Raw genomic sequence first — 20,902 nt, 5'->3', positions numbered from 1 at the left:
ATCCCCATGGAGCCGCTATTCCCGGTCACTGAGATAGTCCTTCCTGGTGTAGGAGGTAAATACTAGGAATCCCCATGGAGCCGCTATTCCCGGTCACTGAGATAGTCCTTCCTGGTGTAGGAGGTAAATGCTAGGAATCCCCATGGAGCCGCTATTCCTGGTCACTGAGATAGTTCTTCCTGGTGTAGGAGGTACATGCTATGAATCTCAATGGAGCCGCTATTCCCGGTCACTGAGATAGTCCTTCCTGGTGTAGGAGGTACATGCTATGAATCCTAATGGAGCCGCTATTCCCGGTCACTGAGATAGTCCTTCCTGGTGTAGGAGGTACATGCTATGAATCCTCATGGAGCCGCTATTCCCGGTCACTGAGATAGTCCTTCCTGGTGTAGGAGGTAAATGCTAGGAATCCTCATGGAGCCGCTATTCCCGGTCACTGAGATAGTCCTTCCTGGTGTAGGAGGTAAATGCTAGGAATCCTCATGGAGCCGCTATTCCCGGTCACTGAGATAGTCCTTCCTGGTGTAGGAGGTAAATGCTAGGAATCCTCATAGAGCCGCTATTCCCGGTCACTGAGACAGTCCTTCCTGGTGTAGGAGGTAAATGCTAGGGAATCCTCATGGAGCCGCTATTCCCGGTCACTGAGATATTCCTTCCTGGTGTAGGAGGTAAATGCTAGGAATCCCCATGGAGCCGCTATTCCCGGTCACTGAGATAGTCCTTCGTGGTGTAGGAGGTAAATGCTAGGAATCCCCATGGAGCCGCTATTCCCGGTCACTGAGATAGTCCTTCGTGGTGTAGGAGGTAAATGCTAGGAATCCCCATGGAGCCGCTATTCCCGGTCACTGAGACAGTCCTTCCTGGTGTAGGAGGTAAATGCTAGGGAATCCTCATGGAGCCGCTATTCCCGGTCACTGAGATATTCCTTCCTGGTGTAGGAGGTAAATGCTAGGAATCCCCATGGAGCCGCTATTCCCGGTCACTGAGATAGTCCTTCGTGGTGTAGGAGGTAAATGCTAGGAATCCTCATGGAGCCGCTATTCCCGGTCACTGAGATAGTCCTTCCTGGTGTAGGAGGTACATGCTATGAATCCTCATGGAGCCGCTATTCCCGGTCACTGAGATAGTCCTTCCTGGTGTAGGAGGTAAGTGCTAGGAATCCTCATGGAGCCGCTATTCCCGGTCACTGAGATAGTCCTTCCTGGTGTAGGAGGTAAATGCTAGGAATCCTCATGGAGACGCTATTCCCGGTCACTGAGATAGTCCTTCCTGGTGTAGGAGGTAAATGCTAGGAATCCTCATAGAGCCGCTATTCCCGGTCACTGAGACAGTCCTTCCTGGTGTAGGAGGTAAATGCTAGGGAATCCTCATGGAGCCGCTATTCCCGGTCACTGAGATATTCCTTCCTGGTGTAGGAGGTAAATGCTAGGAATCCCCATGGAGCTGCTATTCCCGGTCACTGAGATAGTCCTTCGTGGTGTAGGAGGTAAATGCTAGGAATCCCCATGGAGCCGCTATTCCCGGTCACTGAGATAGTCCTTCGTGGTGTAGGAGGTAAATGCTAGGAATCCCCATGGAGCCGCTATTCCCGGTCACTGAGATAGTCCTTCCTGGTGTAGGAGGTAAATACTAGGAATCCCCATGGAGCCGCTATTCCCGGTCACTGAGATAGTCCTTCCTGGTGTAGGAGGTAAATGCTAGGAATCCCCATGGAGCCGCTATTCCTGGTCACTGAGATAGTCCTTCCTGGTGTAGGAGGTACATGCTATGAATCTCAATGGAGCCGCTATTCCCGGTCACTGAGATAGTCCTTCCTGGTGTAGGAGGTACATGCTATGAATCCTAATGGAGCCGCTATTCCCGGTCACTGAGATAGTCCTTCCTGGTGTAGGAGGTACATGCTATGAATCCTCATGGAGCCGCTATTCCCGGTCACTGAGATAGTCCTTCCTGGTGTAGGAGGTAAATGCTAGGAATCCTCATGGAGCCGCTATTCCCGGTCACTGAGATAGTCCTTCCTGGTGTAGGAGGTAAATGCTAGGAATCCTCATGGAGCCGCTATTCCCGGTCACTGAGATAGTCCTTCCTGGTGTAGGAGGTAAATGCTAGGAATCCTCATAGAGCCGCTATTCCCGGTCACTGAGACAGTCCTTCCTGGTGTAGGAGGTAAATGCTAGGGAATCCTCATGGAGCCGCTATTCCCGGTCACTGAGATATTCCTTCCTGGTGTAGGAGGTAAATGCTAGGAATCCTCATAGAGCCGCTATTCCCGGTCACTGAGACAGTCCTTCCTGGTGTAGGAGGTAAATGCTAGGGAATCCTCATGGAGCCGCTATTCCCGGTCACTGAGATATTCCTTCCTGGTGTAGGAGGTAAATGCTAGGAATCCCCATGGAGCCGCTATTCCCGGTCACTGAGATAGTCCTTCGTGGTGTAGGAGGTAAATGCTAGGAATCCCCATGGAGCCGCTATTCCCGGTCACTGAGATAGTCCTTCGTGGTGTAGGAGGTAAATGCTAGGAATCCCCATGGAGCCGCTATTCCCGGTCACTGAGATAGTCCTTCCTGGTGTAGGAGGTAAATGCTAGGAATCCCCATGGAGCCGCTATTCCCGGTCACTGAGATAGTCCTTCCTGGTGTAGGAGGTAAATGCTAGGAATCCCCATGGAGCCGCTATTCCCGGTCACTGAGAGAGTCCTTCCTGGTGTAGGAGGTAAATGCTAGGAATCCTCATGGAGCCGCTATTCCCGGTCACTGAGATAGTCCTTCCTGGTGTAGGAGGTAAATGCTAGGATTCCTCATGGAGCCGCTATTCCCGGTCACTGAGATAGTCCTTCCTGGTGTACGAAGTTAATGCTATGAATCCTCATGGAGCCGCTATTCCCGGTCACTGAGAGTCCTTCCTGGTGTAGGAGGTAAATGCTAGGAATCCTCATGGAGCCGCTATTCCCGGTCACTGAGATAGTCCTTCCCGGTGTAGGAGGTAAATGCTAGAAATCCTCATGGAGCCGCTATTCCCGGTCACTGAGATAGTCCTTCCTGGTGTAGGAGGTATATGCTAGGAATCCCCATGGAGCTGCTATTCCCGGTCACTGAGATAGTCCTTCCTGGTGTAGGAGATAAATGCTAGGAATCCCCATGGAGCCGCTATTCCCGGTCACTGAGATAGTCCTTCCTGGTGTAAGAGGTAAATGCTAGGAATCCTCATGGAGCCGCTATTCCCGGTCACTGAGATAGTCCTTCCCGGTGTAGGAGGTAAATGCTAGGAATCCTCATGGAGCCGCTATTTCCAGTCACTGAGATAGTCCTTCCCGGTGTAGGAGGTAAATGCTAGGAATCCCCATGGAGCCGCTATTCCCGGTCACTGAGATAGTCCTTCCTGGTGTAGGAGGTAAATGCTAGGAATCCTCATGGAGCCGCTATTCCTGGTCACTGAGATAGTCCTTCCTGGTGTAGGAGGTAAATGCTAGGAATCCTCATGGAGCCGCTATTCCCGGTCACTGAGATAGTCCTTCCTGGTGTAGGAGGTAAATGCTAGGAATCCTCATGGAGCCGCTATTCCCGGTCACTGAGATAGTCCTTCCTGGTGTAGGAGGTAAATGCTAGGAATCCTCATGGAGCCGCTATTCCCGGTCACTGAGATAGTCCTTCCTGGTGTAGGAGGTAAATGCTAGGAATCCTCATGGAGCCGCTATTCCCGGTCACTGAGATAGTCCTTCCTGGTGTAGGAGGTAAATGCTATGAATCCTCATGGAGCCGCTATTCCCGGTCACTGAGAGAGTCCTTCCTGGTGTAGGAGGTAAATGCTAGGAATCCGCATGGAGCCGCTATTCCTGGTCACTGAGATAGTCCTTCCTGGTGTAGGAGGTAAATGCTAGGAATCCTCATGGAGCCGCTATTCCCGGTCACTGAGAGAGTCCTTCCTGGTGTAGGAGGTAAATGCTATGAATCCTCATGGAGCCGCTATTCCCGGTCACTGAGAGAGTCCTTCCTGGTGTAGGAGGTAAATGCTAGGAATCCTCATGGAGCCGCTATTCCCGGTCACTGAGATAGTCCTTCCTGGTGTAGGGGGTAAATGCTAGGAATCCTCATGGAGCCGCTATTCTCGGTCACTGAGATAGTCCTTCCGGGTGTAGGAGGTAAATGCTAGGAATCCTCATGGAGCCGCTATTCCCGGTCACTGAGATAGTCCTTCCTGGTGTAGGAGGTAAATGCTAGGAATCCTCATGGAGCCGGTATTCCCGGTCACTGAGAGAGTCCTTCCTGGTGTAGGAGGTAAATGCTAGGAATCCGCATGGAGCCGCTATTCCCGGTCACTGAGAGAGTCCTTCCTGGTGTAGGAGGTAAATGCTAGGAATCCTCATGGAGCCGCTATTCCCGGTCACTGAGATAGTCCTTCCCGGTGTAGGAGGTAAATGCTAGGAATCCTCATGGAGCCGCTATTCCCGGTCACTGAGATAGTCCTTCCTGGTGTAGGAGGTAAATGCTAGGAATCCTCATGGAGCCGCTATTCCCGGTCACTGAGATAGTCCTTCCCGGTGTAGGAGGTAAATGCTAGGAATCCTCATGGAGCCGCTATTCCCGGTCACTGAGATAGTCCTTCCTGGTGTAGGAGGTAAATGCTAGGAATCCTCATGGAGCCGCTATTCCCGGTCACTGAGATAGTCCTTCCCGGTGTAGGAGGTAAATGCTAGGAATCCTCATGGAGCCGCTATTCCCGGTCACTGAGATAGTCCTTCCTGGTGTAGGAGGTAAATGCTAGGAATCCTCATGGAGCCGCTATTCCCGGTCACTGAGATAGTCCTTCCCGGTGTAGGAGGTAAATGCTAGGAATCCTCATGGAGCCGCTATTCCCGGTCACTGAGATAGTCCTTCCTGGTGTAGGAGGTAAATGCTAGGAATCCTCATGGAGCCGCTATTCCCGGTCACTGAGATAGTCCTTCCCGGTGTAGGAGGTAAATGCTAGGAATCCTCATGGAGCCGCTATTCCCGGTCACTGAGATAGTCCTTCCCGGTGTAGGAGGTAAATGCTAGGAATCCTCATGGAGCCGCTATTCCCATTTCCTGCCGCTAGGTGGCAGCAGGTTACATTGCTGTTTGGCTGTTTCCAGTGAATGGTAGATCTGGGGGCGTGTCCCGGTCTGTTTCCGAGTCACGTGGGAGAGGCTGAGCCATGTGTTTGTAAAAAGGAAGTTACAGCCTGGAGAGAGATCAGAGCTACCAGGACACACAGACAGACAGACAGACACTGGGTGAGTGACAGACACTGGGTGAGTGACAGACACTGGGTGAGAGACAGACAGACAGACACTGGGTGAGAGACAGACAGACAGACACTGGGTGAGAGACAGACAGACACTGGGTGAGAGACAGACACTGGGTGACAGACAGACAGACAGACACTGGGTGAGAGACAGACAGACACTGGGTGAGAGACAGACAGACACTGGGTGAGAGACAGACAGACAGACACTGGGTGAGTGACAGACACTGGGTGAGAGACAGACAGACAGACACTGGGTGAGTGATAGATAGACAGACAGACAGACACTGGGTGAGAGACAGACAGACAGACACTGGGTGAGAGACAGACAGACACTGGGTGAGAGACAGACAGACAGACACTGGGTGAGTGACAGACACTGGGTGAGAGACAGACAGACACTGGATGAGAGACAGACAGACACTGGATGAGAGAAAGACAGACACTGGGTGAGAGACAGACAGACAGACACTGGGTGAGTGACAGACACTGGGTGAGAGACAGACAGACAGAAACTGGGTGAGTGACAGACAGACAGACACTGGGTGAGTGACAGACAGACAGACACTGGGTGAGTGACAGACAGACAGACACTGGGTGAGTGACAGACAGACAGACACTGGGTGAATGAGAGACAGACAGACACTGGGTGAATGAGAGACAGACAGACACTGGGTGAATGAGAGACAAACAGACACTGGGTGAATGAGAGACAGACAGACAGACACTGGGTGAGAGACAGACAAACAGACACTGGGTGAGAGACAGACAGACAGACACTGGGTGAGAGACAGACAGACAGACACTGGGTGGGTGGCAGACAGACAGACACTGGGTGGGTGGCAGACAGACAGACACTGGGTGGGTGGCAGACAGACAGACACTGGGTGAGTGACAGACAGACAGACACTGGGTGAGTGACAGACAGACAGACACTGGGTGAGTGACAGACAGACAGACACTGGGTGAGTGAGTGACAGACAGACACTGGGTGAGTGAGTGACAGACAGACACTGGGTGAGTGAGTGACAGACAGACAGACACTGGGTGAGTGACAGACAGACAGACACTGGGTGGGTGAGTGAGTGACAGACATACACTGAGTGGGTGACAGACAGACACTGGGTGAGTGAGTGACAGACAGACAGACACTGGGTGAGTGAGTGACAGACAGACAGAACTGGGTGAGTGGCATGCAGGTTGATTGGAGGAGCAGGAGGGCTATAAGTGGGAAAGGTTTAGTGCCTGGGGTAACAGGGAGACGGTAGGTGGATGAGGTTAGTGGGATGGCAGCAGTGGGAGCTGGGGTTATGTGGTGCTGGTAGGTGGTGCGTGGCACAGTGCAGGCATGGTTATTCTGTAAAGTGGCTTAATGCGCTGGCCCCTGTTATACGTCTCTAATTACGCAGTTTGAAAACCTGTCCATAAACCTCCCAATGTATTGGTGTCAGTCCCTGTAAGCTCTTACAGCCCCCTGCAGTGGTTATGGTGCCAGACGTGCCTTGGCAATATCAGAGGGTATTTTGTTTTAGGAAATCTGCTGCTAAACAGTGTGTTGTTTAGCTCTCTCTCTCTCCCAATGAGCACATTATAGCTCAGCAGGAGGGTAACTGGATTCTCTGGAATTAAAAAAACAAAGAAAAAAGTTACCTGCTCTCTTCCCAAATCCCTATGGCATGTGGCAGGCGGGCATCCTCTCTCATGGCCATTGGGAAGAGCGCAGGTAATGTTTTTACTGTATGTATTGGGGCTGACGTACTATGGTTTTTGCTGCCGCCCAAGAGTAGTGGGAGTTTGAGCGCAGGACTTGTTTTTTTGTATTTGGATTCTGTTGCAGCCGCAGGAACCCAACAGGACCCAGATAAGTTGTCAAACTGTTCTAAAACTGCATACGAAAACATGGACTGCACCAATGCAATCCTAGCACCATAACCACTGTACCAGTCTGTAGTAATCATGTTGCTATACTGGTCTGTAGTAATTATGTTGCTCGGACTGTTCCCATAGGTGTGAAGCCCATGTTTGCAGTACTGGGCTGTAATGACATGGCAGCAGATATATCTAGACATACTTTCAAACCTGCTTTTCAGTCTTTTCATTTTCGTGCTCTAAATGAGCGGTATTTGAAATGGCTGCAGTTTAATGATGAGGTTAATATTATGCCTGTATCGCCAGTTTTTCCTTTATCGCCACGCTCTGGTTAAAGGGGCGCTGCCCTGATGCTGTTCGATCTCTCTGCCCAGACCAGCATTCCACAAGCTCGGCTCGTCTCTTATCTGCCGTCCGCAGACATCAACCATCTTTACATCTCATTCACTAACCGCATTATCTGCTGCACTGGGGACGCTGGAAAACCGACGAGAAAATGCTGCTTTTAAACCCAAAAAGCTGACTGCAAAATAATTCTCCAATTCAGCAAATTTGACCCTTTTTTCTATTTAGGGATAAAATGTGCAGTTTCCTTGTGAGCTCACCCTTTAGTGAATAATTTAGTTAATGACGAGTTTGTGATAAAATTACAACAAAAGCCTAATATTGGCCAAAATGCCCGGAGTGGACAAGATCGTTACAATTTGTTGTTATGATGGAATTGTGCAATTTGACTGTTACAGTGACACAATTCACTGTTTGTCGAATGAACCCCTAGAAATTCCCCGGGTAAACGGTCTTTAAGACCCCTCGCTCCCCAGTGCAGTTCTACACTTATATTCGATGTGATATTTAACCCCTCGATGCCCTCTATGTTGTGAGTAAACAGTACTAGTAGTGTTTAACAATTCAAATTCCAAAAGTTACTGCCCTGTGTGAATAAATGGCTCCGTTTCGGGGGGATGAAAGGGCTGGCATTTGTCACGGCCAAGTGATCCCTCAATATTGTATTGGAGCTATGTGATAACTCCTGCTTATGCACGAAGGTCCCAATGGCAAGTATGGATTAAATGTCCGACTCCCGTAGGCTCATAGCTTGGCTGTTTTAGTCTAAATTGTGCCATTTGGATTGTTTGCTTCAGTTTATAGTTTAGTGAATGAGCCCCTTCTGCGCTTGTTATTGCTGGCATATTATTCTATATATGGTTTAGCCTGTAATTATGCTGCTTTGATATGTACCATGTGTTTGAAAATGTACCTGGTGTGACAATTTGTATAAAATGACTAGTAAATCAGGTTTGAAGAAAGGTGTTGTGTTTTTTTTATTTTTTATGATAGAATATAATTAAATAGGTAATTAGTAATTCCTAGAATCTTCACATGAATATTTTTTTGGTTCATGCTGGGTGTGATAAATCCTAATCTTGTCACAGTAGGTTTTGAGAACTTGGCGGGCAGGCTTACTATCAGACTTGACAGTGTGCAGATAGTGTGTATCCAGAGCCCTGAAGGAGTGTGGACACCCTACAGAATAGATCGGGGCAGATAATGTTCTGTTGTGGTTTAGTTTGTGCTTAGACTTTCAGTAATGTTAGTCTCCTAATAACTCCGAAACTCGCATTAACTGGGCGATGCTTCACGGAATAATGTGATGGCAACATCTGATTCCTGGCCGCCTTCGCTAAAAGCACAAAACATGCTGAAGATTTTAATCTAGTGACATTCTAAATTGAAATATGTTTTATTCAATTCATATATATACATTTAAAAAACATATATTTATATAAATTGTCCATAAATATCTATGCAACCCATCCAAACTCAGTGGACGCCTTGTGTTGCAGCCATTAGAAGATGCAGGCGGAATCCATTTTGCACAGCGGTTATTTCCACCCAGTTCTCCGAGCCTGGCAGGCCAGTGCCACCAGCATAGATGCCACCAATCTCATGTACCCCATCTTCGTCACGTAAGTCCCTCTGCGTGTGTGTTCTCTGTATTGTGTGTTTTATTTCTGCCTCTCAGTGAATGCCTTTTTCTTGTGATTTTAGAGATAACGCGGATGCGGTTGAGGATATCCCCAGCCTGCCCGGCCAAGCCAGGTAATAATTCAGCTTCTGTAACATTAATTTCCGTTTTTGGGAACCTGTCTCTCCAGTAATGTTGCTTTAAGCTGCCTGGCTTTATTTCACAATAAATAGTAAAGGTCGCCTAGTTTGTGCTCGGTTTTATTTAACTATTTTGTTATGTTATTTGATCAGTGTGCCAGAATTCCTTTTCAAAGCTCCTGAATGAGAGGGCGCCTGGGGCTGAGCACAGCATTGTGGGTAATGCTTATTATGGCCGATGTCTTTTTCTAATGTACTAACAGTAAACCACATCCTTTTTAAAGAGCTGCCACCATCAGGAGGTGCGTGGCACAGTATTTCAGTAAATTTTTAAAAACGCTATATATGTATATTTCAATTAAGCATGTAAAATCAAGCATCACCCTGTGCAATAGGGGGCTGGTAGGAGTCCTAGCTACGTCAACCGCATGCCGCCTTTCCTTGAGCTGGTGTTTGTTGTTGGCGTTTTCTAGCTATCGCTGCTCTGGTCTAGCTCCTTCATCACTGTAACCAACACAGTTGCAAATTTCGTAATGTTTAGTAAAAATTCCCTGATTGTGCTGCACACAGTGCGCCCGGGAATTTATAATGAATGTGCCGCCAAGTTAAATTTAGCTGAATCGTGGCCTCCTGTAAGCACTGTGTATGTAACGCTCCCTGCAGGTACGGGGTGAACAAGTTGGAAGAAAAGCTGAACCCTCTGGTAAATGACGGGCTGAAGAGTATTATCATTTTTGGAGTCCCAAGCAGAGTGATCAAGGTAGGTCTTTTTTAAACTTTCCATCTTGCCCTGACCAATATTTGGGGGTAACTCCTGACCCGGAACATCAGGTTGGAGTTAGCTGGATATATTTTTTGCTAGGTTTTGTTATAACAATCCTATTATTTTAAAGAAACTGGTATCACTGTTCCCCCTGCTTTTTTTGGACTCCTCCCAGTGCCTCTGTTTCCCCCAAAGATGATCAATAAATATTATATTATACTATAGCAATCTTTATTAGTACAAAATTTAATAAAAATAGAAATTCATGCAATGCAATCCATTATATCAATTTCAAGAAATCTCAATCAAACTAACATCAAATAGTCTACATCAGGCTTCCCCAAACTCCGGCCCTCCAGATGTTGCTGAACTACAACTCCCATAATTCTATGAATGGAAGAGGCTGAGAATCATGGGAGTTGTAGTTCAGCAACATCTGGAGGGACGGAGTTTGGGGGAGCCAGGTCTACATGATCCAATAATATACATGCAGCAATACGTTTACCAATAGATCCTAAATGTTACCTCCAAATGGACCGCAATCCCAATGCTGTGACCCTAGGCCTTTTTGTACTAATAAAGATATATTTCTTTAAAATTTATATCAATACATCTATACAATGTGTGCTTGTGAATATAATCTAACTCCGGTGACCTGTTCATTAACAAAATTGTGGAAAGAATCATCAATCCGAATGTATAGGATAGAGTTAGTTATAGTAAAAACATTAGGTAGATGGGATTATTTTTCAAGCGAGATTGTGCTGTCAAATGCTAGCCTGTTTCATTAATAAAGGGCAGGGTGCAATGTAGGACATTGTGTTAATAATTAATCGGTCATGGATCCAGAGAGAAGAATTTCATTTTAAAGCAATATTGCAACAGAGTTAAGCTCAGAATATTGGCTTTTATTGAAGAAGTACGTATTTCTTTATTTTTTCACCTTCCATTTTTACAGATTCTTTCTAAGTAAACATGGCCCCAGTTTGCCTAGAAAGTATCTATGTCCCTCTTTAGAAACCCGCTCCCAGTTTTGGCGAGTTGGGCGTCAGTCTGTTGGTAAAACCAGTTTGTTAATGTCGGGGGTGCACCTTATGTCCATCAAGTCTGATTTGTTCCATTAGATTCAACTGAGATGTAAAGATGTTTTTATTTTGGGGGTTTTCTTTCTGATTGTCCTTGTTTTCAGTAACTTGTTATCTACATTACCCCCGTTCTCTCCATTCTTCTTCCTTCCAGGATGTTCGTGGTTCTGCGGCAGACGCAGACGATACTCCTGCCATTCTGGCGATACGGAAGATCCGGGCTGCGTTTCCAGAGTTGCTTATTGCCTGCGATGTCTGCCTTTGTCCTTACACGTCCCACGGACACTGCGGTGAGGCGCCTCTCTCTGTTACAGCTACAGATGTTGAGCTCAGGCCTACACGGCTCCTACAATGGCGGAATATAATGTGACTCTTTTAACGCGTTTCGTCCACCTCTAATATAATATTACATTGTCCGAAAATCTATTCACAAACCGGACTATACATAGGACAAAAGGTCACGCATTTAGACTGGAAGAAAAGAGATTTAGTCTAAGGCAAAGAAAAGTTTTTTTACAGTTACACCAATAAGGATGTGACATGCTCTGCCTGAAGAGGTGGTTTTGTCAGAGTGCATACAGATGTTTAAACAGCAATTGGATAAATACTTGCAATAAAACAATATTCAGATATATCAAATTTAATTAATGGGGTAATAGCTTCTTGATCCAAGGATTAATCTGACTGCCATTTTGGGGCCAAGAAGGATTTTGTTTCCTAGTTTGATGCAAAATTGGAAGTGCTTCAAACTGGGTTCATTGCCTTCTTTTGGATCAACAGCAAAAACAAATGTGAGAGGCTGACCTTGATGATCTCTTCTTAGCCTTTATAACGATGTAACATACTCCAGCAGTAAAAAGGCAGACATCACACATGGTAAAGTGACTTCTATAACATTGCCTGTAACTGCTCTCCCAGGAGTTAAACTAGTAAAACACGGCTATTTTATGGTTGGTTTATTTTTACATTTATTTTCTGTGTGTTTGATTGTGATAAACCTAGGATAAGATGGAATGACTCCACACTCGAGGCAATGTTTGTAATACAGTATTTTTTGTGTTGTCTAGGGATCCTGCGGGAAGATGGCAGCATTCAGAACGAGGCCAGTTGCCAGCGATTAGCTGATGTGGCGCTTGCTTACGCCAAAGCAGGTAATGGACAGAAACCGCACACTATGATATAAAGTGGATAGCTGAGGCCGAGACACAGTACATGAGAACAAAGTCCACAACACCGAGACTTCTGTTTATTTCATCCACATCGCGGGCCTGGGTCCACCAATACATACAATAAACAGCACTTACATTAACGTCTCAGTGTTTCAGCATCTTTATCTGTGCTGACACGTGGACCTGGGACTGGGTGAAGACTGTACATTGAATGATGGTGATTGATCATGCAGGCTATTTTGTGATTGAATCCATACTGTGATCTGATAGCGCTAGCCCAGCCATGTGGTAACTGATTAATTGGTTGCTCTGGGTGAAGAAAGTCTGCTAAATTCTGTTACAATAAGAAAACACAAACTGTGATACATAAAGTGGATTAGGACTCGGTGGGAATCAACCTTGAGCGCTGGAACGTTGTGTATTTCAGTTTATCAAGATGCTCTCTGCTCCAGCACAATCTCTGACTTATTCACTAAAGTCAGATTTCAGATTTAAGGACAAATTAACGAACTACAAAATGTATCTTAAGTCAACTATGCTTTCCTCCTTTTTATATCCTATTAACACACGAGGGGTTTGCAGGATAAAACTCTGGGTTCGCTGTGAGGGGGGATCTCACCTCTGTATGCTAATCCCTCTTTAATACGATAATTTATTGCAGAATAAAACTCGGGGTTCACACTGAGGGGGGATCTCACCTCTGTATGTTAATCCCTCATTATTACGAGAATTTGATGCAGGATAAAACTCTGGGTTCACTGTGAGGGGGGTCTCACCTCTGTATGTTAACCAGTCCTTAATACAATAATTTATTGCAGGATAAAACTCGGGGTTCACAGTGAGGGGGGTCTCACCTCTGTATGTTAACCCCTCCTTAATACGAGAATTTATTGCAGGATAAAACTCTGGGTTCACAGTGAGGGGGGGATCTCACCCCTGTATGTTAATTCCTCATTAATACAATTATTTATTGCAGGATGCCACGTGGTTGCCCCGTCAGACATGATGGATGGACGGATCGGAGCCATAAAAAACGCCTTAATTTCCAATAACCTGGGCAACAAGGTGATCATTTAACCTTTCCTCTCCCAGAGCACCTGCAATGCGCACATATTATTTAATATTCAGTCCGATCGTACAGAAAGTGGAACTCCCTAATCCGTGTCACTCGTGGGCTCTGTGATACTGAGCAGAATAATTTGTTACAGCTTCTAGAAATTCGAAACTCTTTTAGGACCAATTACTTTTTTTTTCTTGACCTACAATCTGGTTCCTAAAATCTCTGGCATCTTCTCCTTTAGCAATTGCAGCTGTGTACAGGGTTTGTTACAAATTGCCCATTATTAAATATACACCTACATCCAGCAGGATAATCACCAGGAGGATATAGCTGGAAAACATTTACTCCCATGAAACCCTCGGCATACCTTGCAGGGAAGGGGTTAATTTGTCTCTCTACACCGTACTTCACGGGATAAGTAATAGTTAATAGGGCAGCCAACTCCCATTGCTCTCTGCTTGGAGCAACTTAAATATGAACTAATACATGAATTTGAAATACTTAATACAGCGTTTACTCCTCTGCCCGGGTGGAAAATGGATTCTGAAACCTGCTGATTTCACACAAGGATCCCACACTTACACACGGGGTGATTTCATTCAAAGGGAATTTGACATTTAAGGCCAAAGTAATCTATGCTTCCTGTCTTGTCTATTTTGGCCTTCAAACTCCATTTAACTTCCTGCCAATTCTCATTTTAGTAAGTTACTGTGGCAGTGACTTAGGATTGTAATTCTTTATTTTATGTATTTATATATTTATTGTGCAATCCCTTCTCTCTGCTCTCAGGTTTCAGTAATGAGTTACAGCGCCAAATTTGCATCCTGCTTCTATGGACCATTCAGGTATCTCCGAACATTGGGGTGGGAACCGGTGGGGGTTTTGTTTTGTTTATATTGTTGGGGTTTTTTTGGTTTTTTTTTTTAAAGTGAAATATTTTTCCACGTTGTATAATTTTTGTTGCTGCCATAATCTTACAGGCTGAGCTGGCGATAAACGTCAGTGTGTGAGATTTTACAGAACCAGTCCTTCCTCACTAATTGATGTGCTTATTAATTGACAATTAACTACTTCCCCAATAAAAGCTAAGCACAGGTTACCCCAGTATAAGAGGACATTTAGATCAGGTGGATGAGGGTTAATGTACTCAGCACTTACTTTATACCAATATTTACACCTCCTAAGCTTCTTGCTGTCATCTGGGAAAAGGTTAATATTCAGCGTGAACTTTACTCTGGTATATATCTACTCTGAGCTTCTTGCTGAGCACCAGGAAAAGGTTAATATTCAGCGTGGACTTTTCACCCTTATATATAGCTCCAGGATAATTCATTGTGCTGAAATCAATGTGTGAATTCCACAGCACACTGTGTTTTAATACGAGAATCTACTTCGTGTAACATACACCGTAAATCATTATCTAAAACGAGTCTATGTGGATACAGATTTACTTTAGTTTCTTTTTAAACCTTATTCGATATGTTTGAAGCCAATTTTCATTGTCCTATCTAATTACCAACATATTCCACAGCGTCTTAAAAATGTACAGTGCGGATATATGGCAGCAAATAATTCAGAACTTGTAATAGAGGGAGCAGCAATATTTCATTTCTAATAGAAAACCGTTGTGTGGTCCACTGTGTTCCAGTCCCTCCTCCAATGGCTCCACTGAGCTAACCCGTGCAGGGGTTGAGTCAACTGAGCACTCTTAGCCAATTAGCAAATCCCTGTGCCACCGGGCTAGCGCAGTGCAGGGAGCCACTGCTAATGAACTACAGCAGACTATAGTAGTTATGGTGCGTGAAATATTCCTTTTAAGGCAGTTCTGTCACTTTTTGAGGTTTTTATATAGACAGAATGATCATAAAAATCAATTTTTGACTGTGTTGAGATTTATTTTAAGTTCCAGAACAATCACACGCTATGCAGTATATGAAGCGGGGACGACTGTCTCGTGTTAGATTTAATATTTGGCAAACGGTGACCATGTGTAAATATTCCGCTACCGCATTCTGACATTTCCATTCTACCATGGTGTCTGATGGGAAGCCGGAATCCTCGTGCCTGGGGCTCATTATTGCACAAATTTGTTGAGTTGGTAATTTTGGAGGATTGACAAGGGAATTGCACCTTTTCCAATAGGCCTATTTTGTTCTAAAATTATATTTTTCTTTCTTTATTTTTTTTGTGTTTTTTTTTCTTTTGTCTCCCTTCAATTCCTGGTTTATTAATGTTTTTATTTTATTTATTATTAAAGGGATGCAGCGCAGTCCAAACCCGCGTTTGGAGATCGGAAATGTTACCAGCTGCCCCCTGGTGCACGCGGACTGGCCAACAGGGCTGTCGTAAGTTGATTCTATCCACACTTCCTCTCTGTAGAAAGCCTCCTGTATTTGACACATATTTAGTTTTAGCTGTGAGAATGTAACAGATGTCTGTAGCTGCCGTGTGTCTCTCGTGTTGTCGTGATACCCGTCAGCCAGCTGATGCATTTCTAAGTAGTGGTACTATTGTAAAGACCAAAACATATACAAACTACAGATTAGGGAACATTGCACCAAAAATACATTTTTAAATCGATCAAAGCTACTTAAAATCACCTGCCATAGCAAACAAATCTGGGGATTCAGTTCCACCACGTGTCCATGTCATGTTAAACCCACACCTACGTCACAGTACCCCAATATCTGTGGGTTCTACACTAATATTAACATGGGAGAATGGGAGATTAACATGCTGACTGCAATACTTACTGCCTAATGGCATCCAAAGACTTTCCTGTAGTCCCCTCCAAACGGGGCACATATTGTGGGTGTGTGGGGTATGCTGTGTTTGCACGCTGTTCCCTAACCTGTATTTAGCTGGTGGGTTTTCGTTCAGTTTAGAGAGTGAGTGTAACCTCAGAGCACGCAGTATCTGTTATGTATTCAAACTCAGGCCATTTACACTCGTGTAACGAACTGTTTCTTGCTGTTTCTAGGACCGCGATGTGAGGGAAGGAGCCGATATGCTCATGGTGAAACCAGGGATGCCGTATTTGGACCTGCTTAGAGAAGTCAAAGACAAGGTAATGGAAGCCCCTGTGATTCATAAATCATATCTTGTAATACAGTCGTTTTCCGGGAACTTTCTGACACCTCACTGCGTTTTGCAAATTCCATTACCCCGCCACTGTCTCATTATCTACCATAGAGAACCATTCCCCAGGATAGAGTGGAACACAGGCCATAATAAACACATCGCTAAGTGCCACAAATTCCCTATAGCACGCCCCACACAGGTAACAGCCCAGCTTCGATCACTGCCAACAGAGGGGACGGAGACGCTTCCGATCTGGCTGTAACAGCGGCACATCACTTCCAAAATAAAGGCAGGACATGTTCTGTATGGAAGCATTGACAGAGTTATTCACTAAACGGGAATTTAACAGGGAACTGAATGGCTGAATTACAATATTTCTCAAACTCTAACCATTTCAGTCTGGGTTTTGTATTTTGTATTTTTTTTATTTCCACTATCGATTGAATAAACCCTTCAGCCTTACACTCGCCATTTCCCTGGTGCATTCTCAGTTTAGAGAATAACGCTGTTATCGTAATTTCGAAGTCGCCATTCGAATTGTAAATGTGTTGTTATGAGTGTTTGTTGTTCTCCTCTCCCAGCATCCCTACTTACCGCTGGCCGTGTACCATGTGTCCGGTGAATACGCCATGTTGTGGCACGGAGCGCAGGCTGGAGCTTTTAACCTAAAGGTGGCGGTTCTGGAGGCCATGACGGGTTTCAGGAGAGCAGGTAAGGGCCGTTTTTAGTCACGCTCTTTCTCTTTTTAATCATCTGGATCCTTCTTTTATCCATCCCCAGCTTTTGTAAATAGTCTGTATTTTTTGTCTTTTTATTTACTTTATTTTTTTATTTATTTTTTGCAGGTGCTGATATAATTATAACGTATTACGTGCCTCAGCTCTTGAAATGGATAAAGGAGGCGTAATGTGACCCTCTAATCTTGAACGTACCCAGAAGACATCCAACCACAAGACTATCCCTCTGCGATCATGCATCCGCATCCTTGGCACAATAGCGAAAATGTAATTTGCACTATAATTGGCAGAGTAGGACTGATTTATTTTACATTAACCTTTTGTTAAGCTGCATCCAAAACCCCTTTTAACGCTACGTTTATAACACTGAAGACTTTTACTGCCACCAGTGCTTGAATCCCTCTGCAGAGGGGCACTCATTTTAATCTTCGATTTTTATTTTCCAGTTTAGCTTTGTCTTATTCCAATGAATTTAGCAGATGGAAAGCTTGTTCCTCCAGCCATACTTTCATATTATAAAATATCCCGATGTCAGCTTGCATAGACCGCGTATGTCCGTTTTTAGAAATTAAAATAAAAGCCAACCTTTCTTTCTCGTTGTGTGCTGACAATATGGCTGTTTTTATTGTTCCCGTGCTGCTAATGTCCTGCAGTTGTGATTTTGTTCAGTATGGTCTCTCTGTCCCTGAGCTGCACAGACAGAACTGTTATCACTACGCTGGTAGATCCAGCCATAACAACGTCAGAATAAAACAAAATGTTTTTCATGATTCCAGATTCCGTGTTTTTCTCATAACCGCAGTGAATGTGTTTGGGATTTAACAGCCATTCTAGGGTCCGGTAAGACGTATCTCTGCTCTATATTGTCAATTGTTGGACTGAATCTTGCGAGTTGGGGTAAACTACCGTGACAGTATATCCAATCCTCATTCAGTAGTTTTCCTTCCGAACGGCCAGAGCATCAGTGATTATAACTCTCCGTTCGGCAGATTAAATAAACTATGTCCATACGAATGCAATCGCTTTACAAGATGATTCCCTTAATAAAGCATACGAATCCCCAAACATCAGCCGGAGTCTAGAAGAAGGGTGCAACAGAACTGGCTTTTAATTATCACACACTGGCTTTTATGTAAGTCCCCATGCAAGGGGACATCCTACAGGGAGGGACAAAGTACATCCAATCATTAACAAGGAAAACATAAAACACTCCCACCAGAAACATACAATTCCCTCCCCTAGTCCTGGAGATAATCAAGTCTGATAAAGTAATAACTTCATTATCTCCAGGCAGAAAAAATACAGTTTTACCCAATATTTAGAACACCCCTTTATACATATGGTATCCCCACAAATAATAATAATAATATGTCCCCTAATAGCCCCGATCTGGGTGACCAACATATTCAAATTTCACCCAGATCGGTTCAGGGGTTCGCAAAAAGTATGTAAGTCTTTTGTGACCAGCTAACCGCGAGGTTGCTGCCCAAAACAGTTCCACGAGTTTGGGTAGTTTTGCCGGTCCATTTCGTAAAGTAGCAAAAACCGAATAATTCCACGAACGGTTTCCCCTGGCTCCTAGCAGCGATTGTTCCCCTCATACGAATTAACAAAAGTACCAAACAGCACTCTTCTAGCTGTTTGGGAAATAAAGATCCAGCGTTTGTATGTTGGGACCAGTGTTCGTGAAGTCAAGTGTCCGATTTTAGTTCCAGACACTCGACGACCAAGTCCCGCTGCCTTTGTTCGCACAAAAAAAGATGGCCGCTGTTTTCTCAGCCACGTGGCGTTCGGCAATACCGCACAGGTAGAGGGTTCAATTGAGGCATACTTTGAAGTTAACGAGCCACGGGGGGTGGTCTGTTCGGTAGTTACATCTACCGAATGAAAAAGGGGAGAAATACCGAACACAAAGAGGGATTTCTTCACAGGAGTTAAATCACTTGTTTCTTTTAAAAGGACACTGTAGGCCTCCAGACAACGTCAGCACATTGAGATGGTCTGGGTGCAATGTCCCATGTCACTTAACCCTACAGCGGTAATTATTGCAGTTTCTGAGAAATTTCTGGGTGCTCAGACGACTTTTGACGACGCTCTGCATGAAGACTTCCAGTGTCACCAGAATCCCCATAGGAAATCACTGAATAATGCTTTCCTATGGGCAGGGCCGGTGCAAGGGCTTCTGTCTACACATGCGAAGACACATTTTGCTGGCCACCAAATTTCACTTGTCTGTCTAATATTCCCACTTTTGCCCCTCTTACCCATTCTTTTGCCCCTTTTGTGCATCTTACCACCTTGTTCTCTTGTTTTCCCTTTTTGTATATTGTATCCCCTGTTTGGCATTCTTTTTTTATGTGTTTTGTGTCTTCATCCCACTTTTCTTTACCCCCTTGCGTCACACACTCACTCGCTCATACACACACACACACTGACCATTACACACATACTGCTTACACACACACACACTGCTTATACACAAACAGTCTCTTACACACTTGCACTGCTTATACACACTCACTGGCTCTAACAGACACACACAAACAATCTCTTACACACACTGCTAATACACACTCACTGGCTGTAACACACACAGTCTCACACACACACAGCTTATAGACACACACACTAACTCTTACACACACAGACACACACTAACTCTTACACAGACACACACACTGGCTCTAACACACACACACACAAACTCTTACATACACACACTGGCTCTAACACACACACACTAACTCTTACACACACACACACACAGACTTATTGTTTCTTATAGTTGCTAAACAGAGGTCCTGCTGCACTGTAGTAGCTTTCCTCCTCTCTCCACAGCAGTTGGCCACCGGGATATGATGTCATGTATCCCAGCGGACTGTAGCTCAGGAAGAGATTGACCCCAGTCGCTCCTTGCTGTTCTGCCCCCCTCCCTCAGTGGCTGCACGTTTCCCAGTCAGCTGAGCAGATTGCTGCAGAAATTGACCGGCGGGAGCGGAGTTCTCCGTGCTACCGCCGGTCACTTGGACATTTTTGCACCCCCCTCGGCCCTGCCTATGGGGAAATCATAATGTGAGTGTGGTCGTTGCTGCGCATGCGCATTAGGTCTCCGGAGGGGGAGGAGCTTGGGCAGAGCCTGACCCAGCACCGAGGGATATCGGTGCTGGATTCAGGTAAGTGTCTGAAATGGTTTTAACCCCTTCAGAGATGGACTGTAGGATTATACAGTGTCAGGAAAACAGGTTTGTTTTCCCTGGCACTAGAGAATCCCTTTAATGCAGCCTTAGCCACACCTCCCCTGGCTGTGACTGACACAAACAGCATGGAAACAAAATGGTTTCATTTAAAATCAGATGTCAACTTGCTTTAGAAGTGATCTCCTTTCTCAGACCCACAAGCAGCAGTGTCCGTTATGACCCCCCCCCATTCCCACCTTCCATGTACTCACATTAAAGCCCCCCTTCAAACTCCAGGCAGGCCTCAGTTCAGTGCAGCCAGCCTCTGGTTTGCTTTTCATGGCTACCGGCTGGACAGAGGCCTCACGCCTGTGGCTGGGGGCTCTGCAAGCTTAAATGGTGGCTCCAGGGTTGTAAGCACCAGAACAATCCCCACACACCCCAAAGCAAGCTGGAGAGCAGTGGAACCTTTGGTCTAAGTGAGAGTTCTTATTATTGAAAGTTTGATTGACTTAGGATGCCTACATTTTTTGTATTATGTAAAAAAATTAAAGTGAAATACCAGTAAATTGAGTGATGTTCTGTAGGGCTTAG

The 20,902-nt window shown here is 45.3% G+C and overlaps 1 protein-coding gene across 3 annotated transcripts; it reads left to right on the top strand.

The window, feature by feature from the left end:
* The first annotated feature begins 5,158 nt into the window (after window positions 1–5,158).
* ALAD (aminolevulinate dehydratase) lies at window positions 5,159–17,902 on the top strand. 3 transcript variants are annotated; one of them, XM_063433026.1, is made up of 12 exons: window positions 5,159–5,255; window positions 8,976–9,098; window positions 9,181–9,231; window positions 9,901–9,997; window positions 11,240–11,375; window positions 12,153–12,236; window positions 13,231–13,319; window positions 14,104–14,159; window positions 15,572–15,659; window positions 16,295–16,381; window positions 16,977–17,106; window positions 17,241–17,902. In XM_063433026.1, the coding sequence occupies exons 2-12, from the start codon at window positions 8,986–8,988 to the stop codon at window positions 17,300–17,302; spliced, it is 993 nt and encodes a 330-aa protein (XP_063289096.1). In that variant the 5' UTR covers window positions 5,159–5,255; window positions 8,976–8,985; the 3' UTR covers window positions 17,303–17,902. The 3 variants fall into 3 exon arrangements, with proteins under 3 accessions (XP_063289096.1, XP_063289097.1, XP_063289098.1); XM_063433027.1 differs by lacking the exon at window positions 5,159–5,255 and adding an exon at window positions 5,370–5,405; XM_063433028.1 differs by lacking the exon at window positions 5,159–5,255 and adding an exon at window positions 6,398–6,417.
* Window positions 17,903–20,902: the final 3,000 nt, after the last annotated feature.

The sequence above is a fragment of the Pelobates fuscus genome, chromosome 9, assembly GCF_036172605.1.
Source record: "Pelobates fuscus isolate aPelFus1 chromosome 9, aPelFus1.pri, whole genome shotgun sequence".
NCBI classification, from domain to species: Eukaryota; Metazoa; Chordata; class Amphibia; order Anura; family Pelobatidae; genus Pelobates; species Pelobates fuscus.
This window is presented reverse-complemented; position numbering and strand designations above follow the sequence as displayed.

What these genes read in the sequence shown, in the direction of transcription:
- ALAD (XM_063433026.1), top strand. Translation starts at nt 8,986, where the DNA reads ATGCAGGCGGAATCCATTTTGCACAGCGGTTATTTCCACCCAGTTCTC. An exon ending in AGCCTGCCCGGCCAAGCCAG is followed by an intron (nt 9,232 to 9,900) that starts GTAATAATTCAG and finishes CGCTCCCTGCAG; the next exon opens with GTACGGGGTGAACAAGTTGG. An exon ending in TTAGAGAAGTCAAAGACAAG is followed by an intron (nt 16,382 to 16,976) that starts GTAATGGAAGCC and finishes CTCCTCTCCCAG; the next exon opens with CATCCCTACTTACCGCTGGC.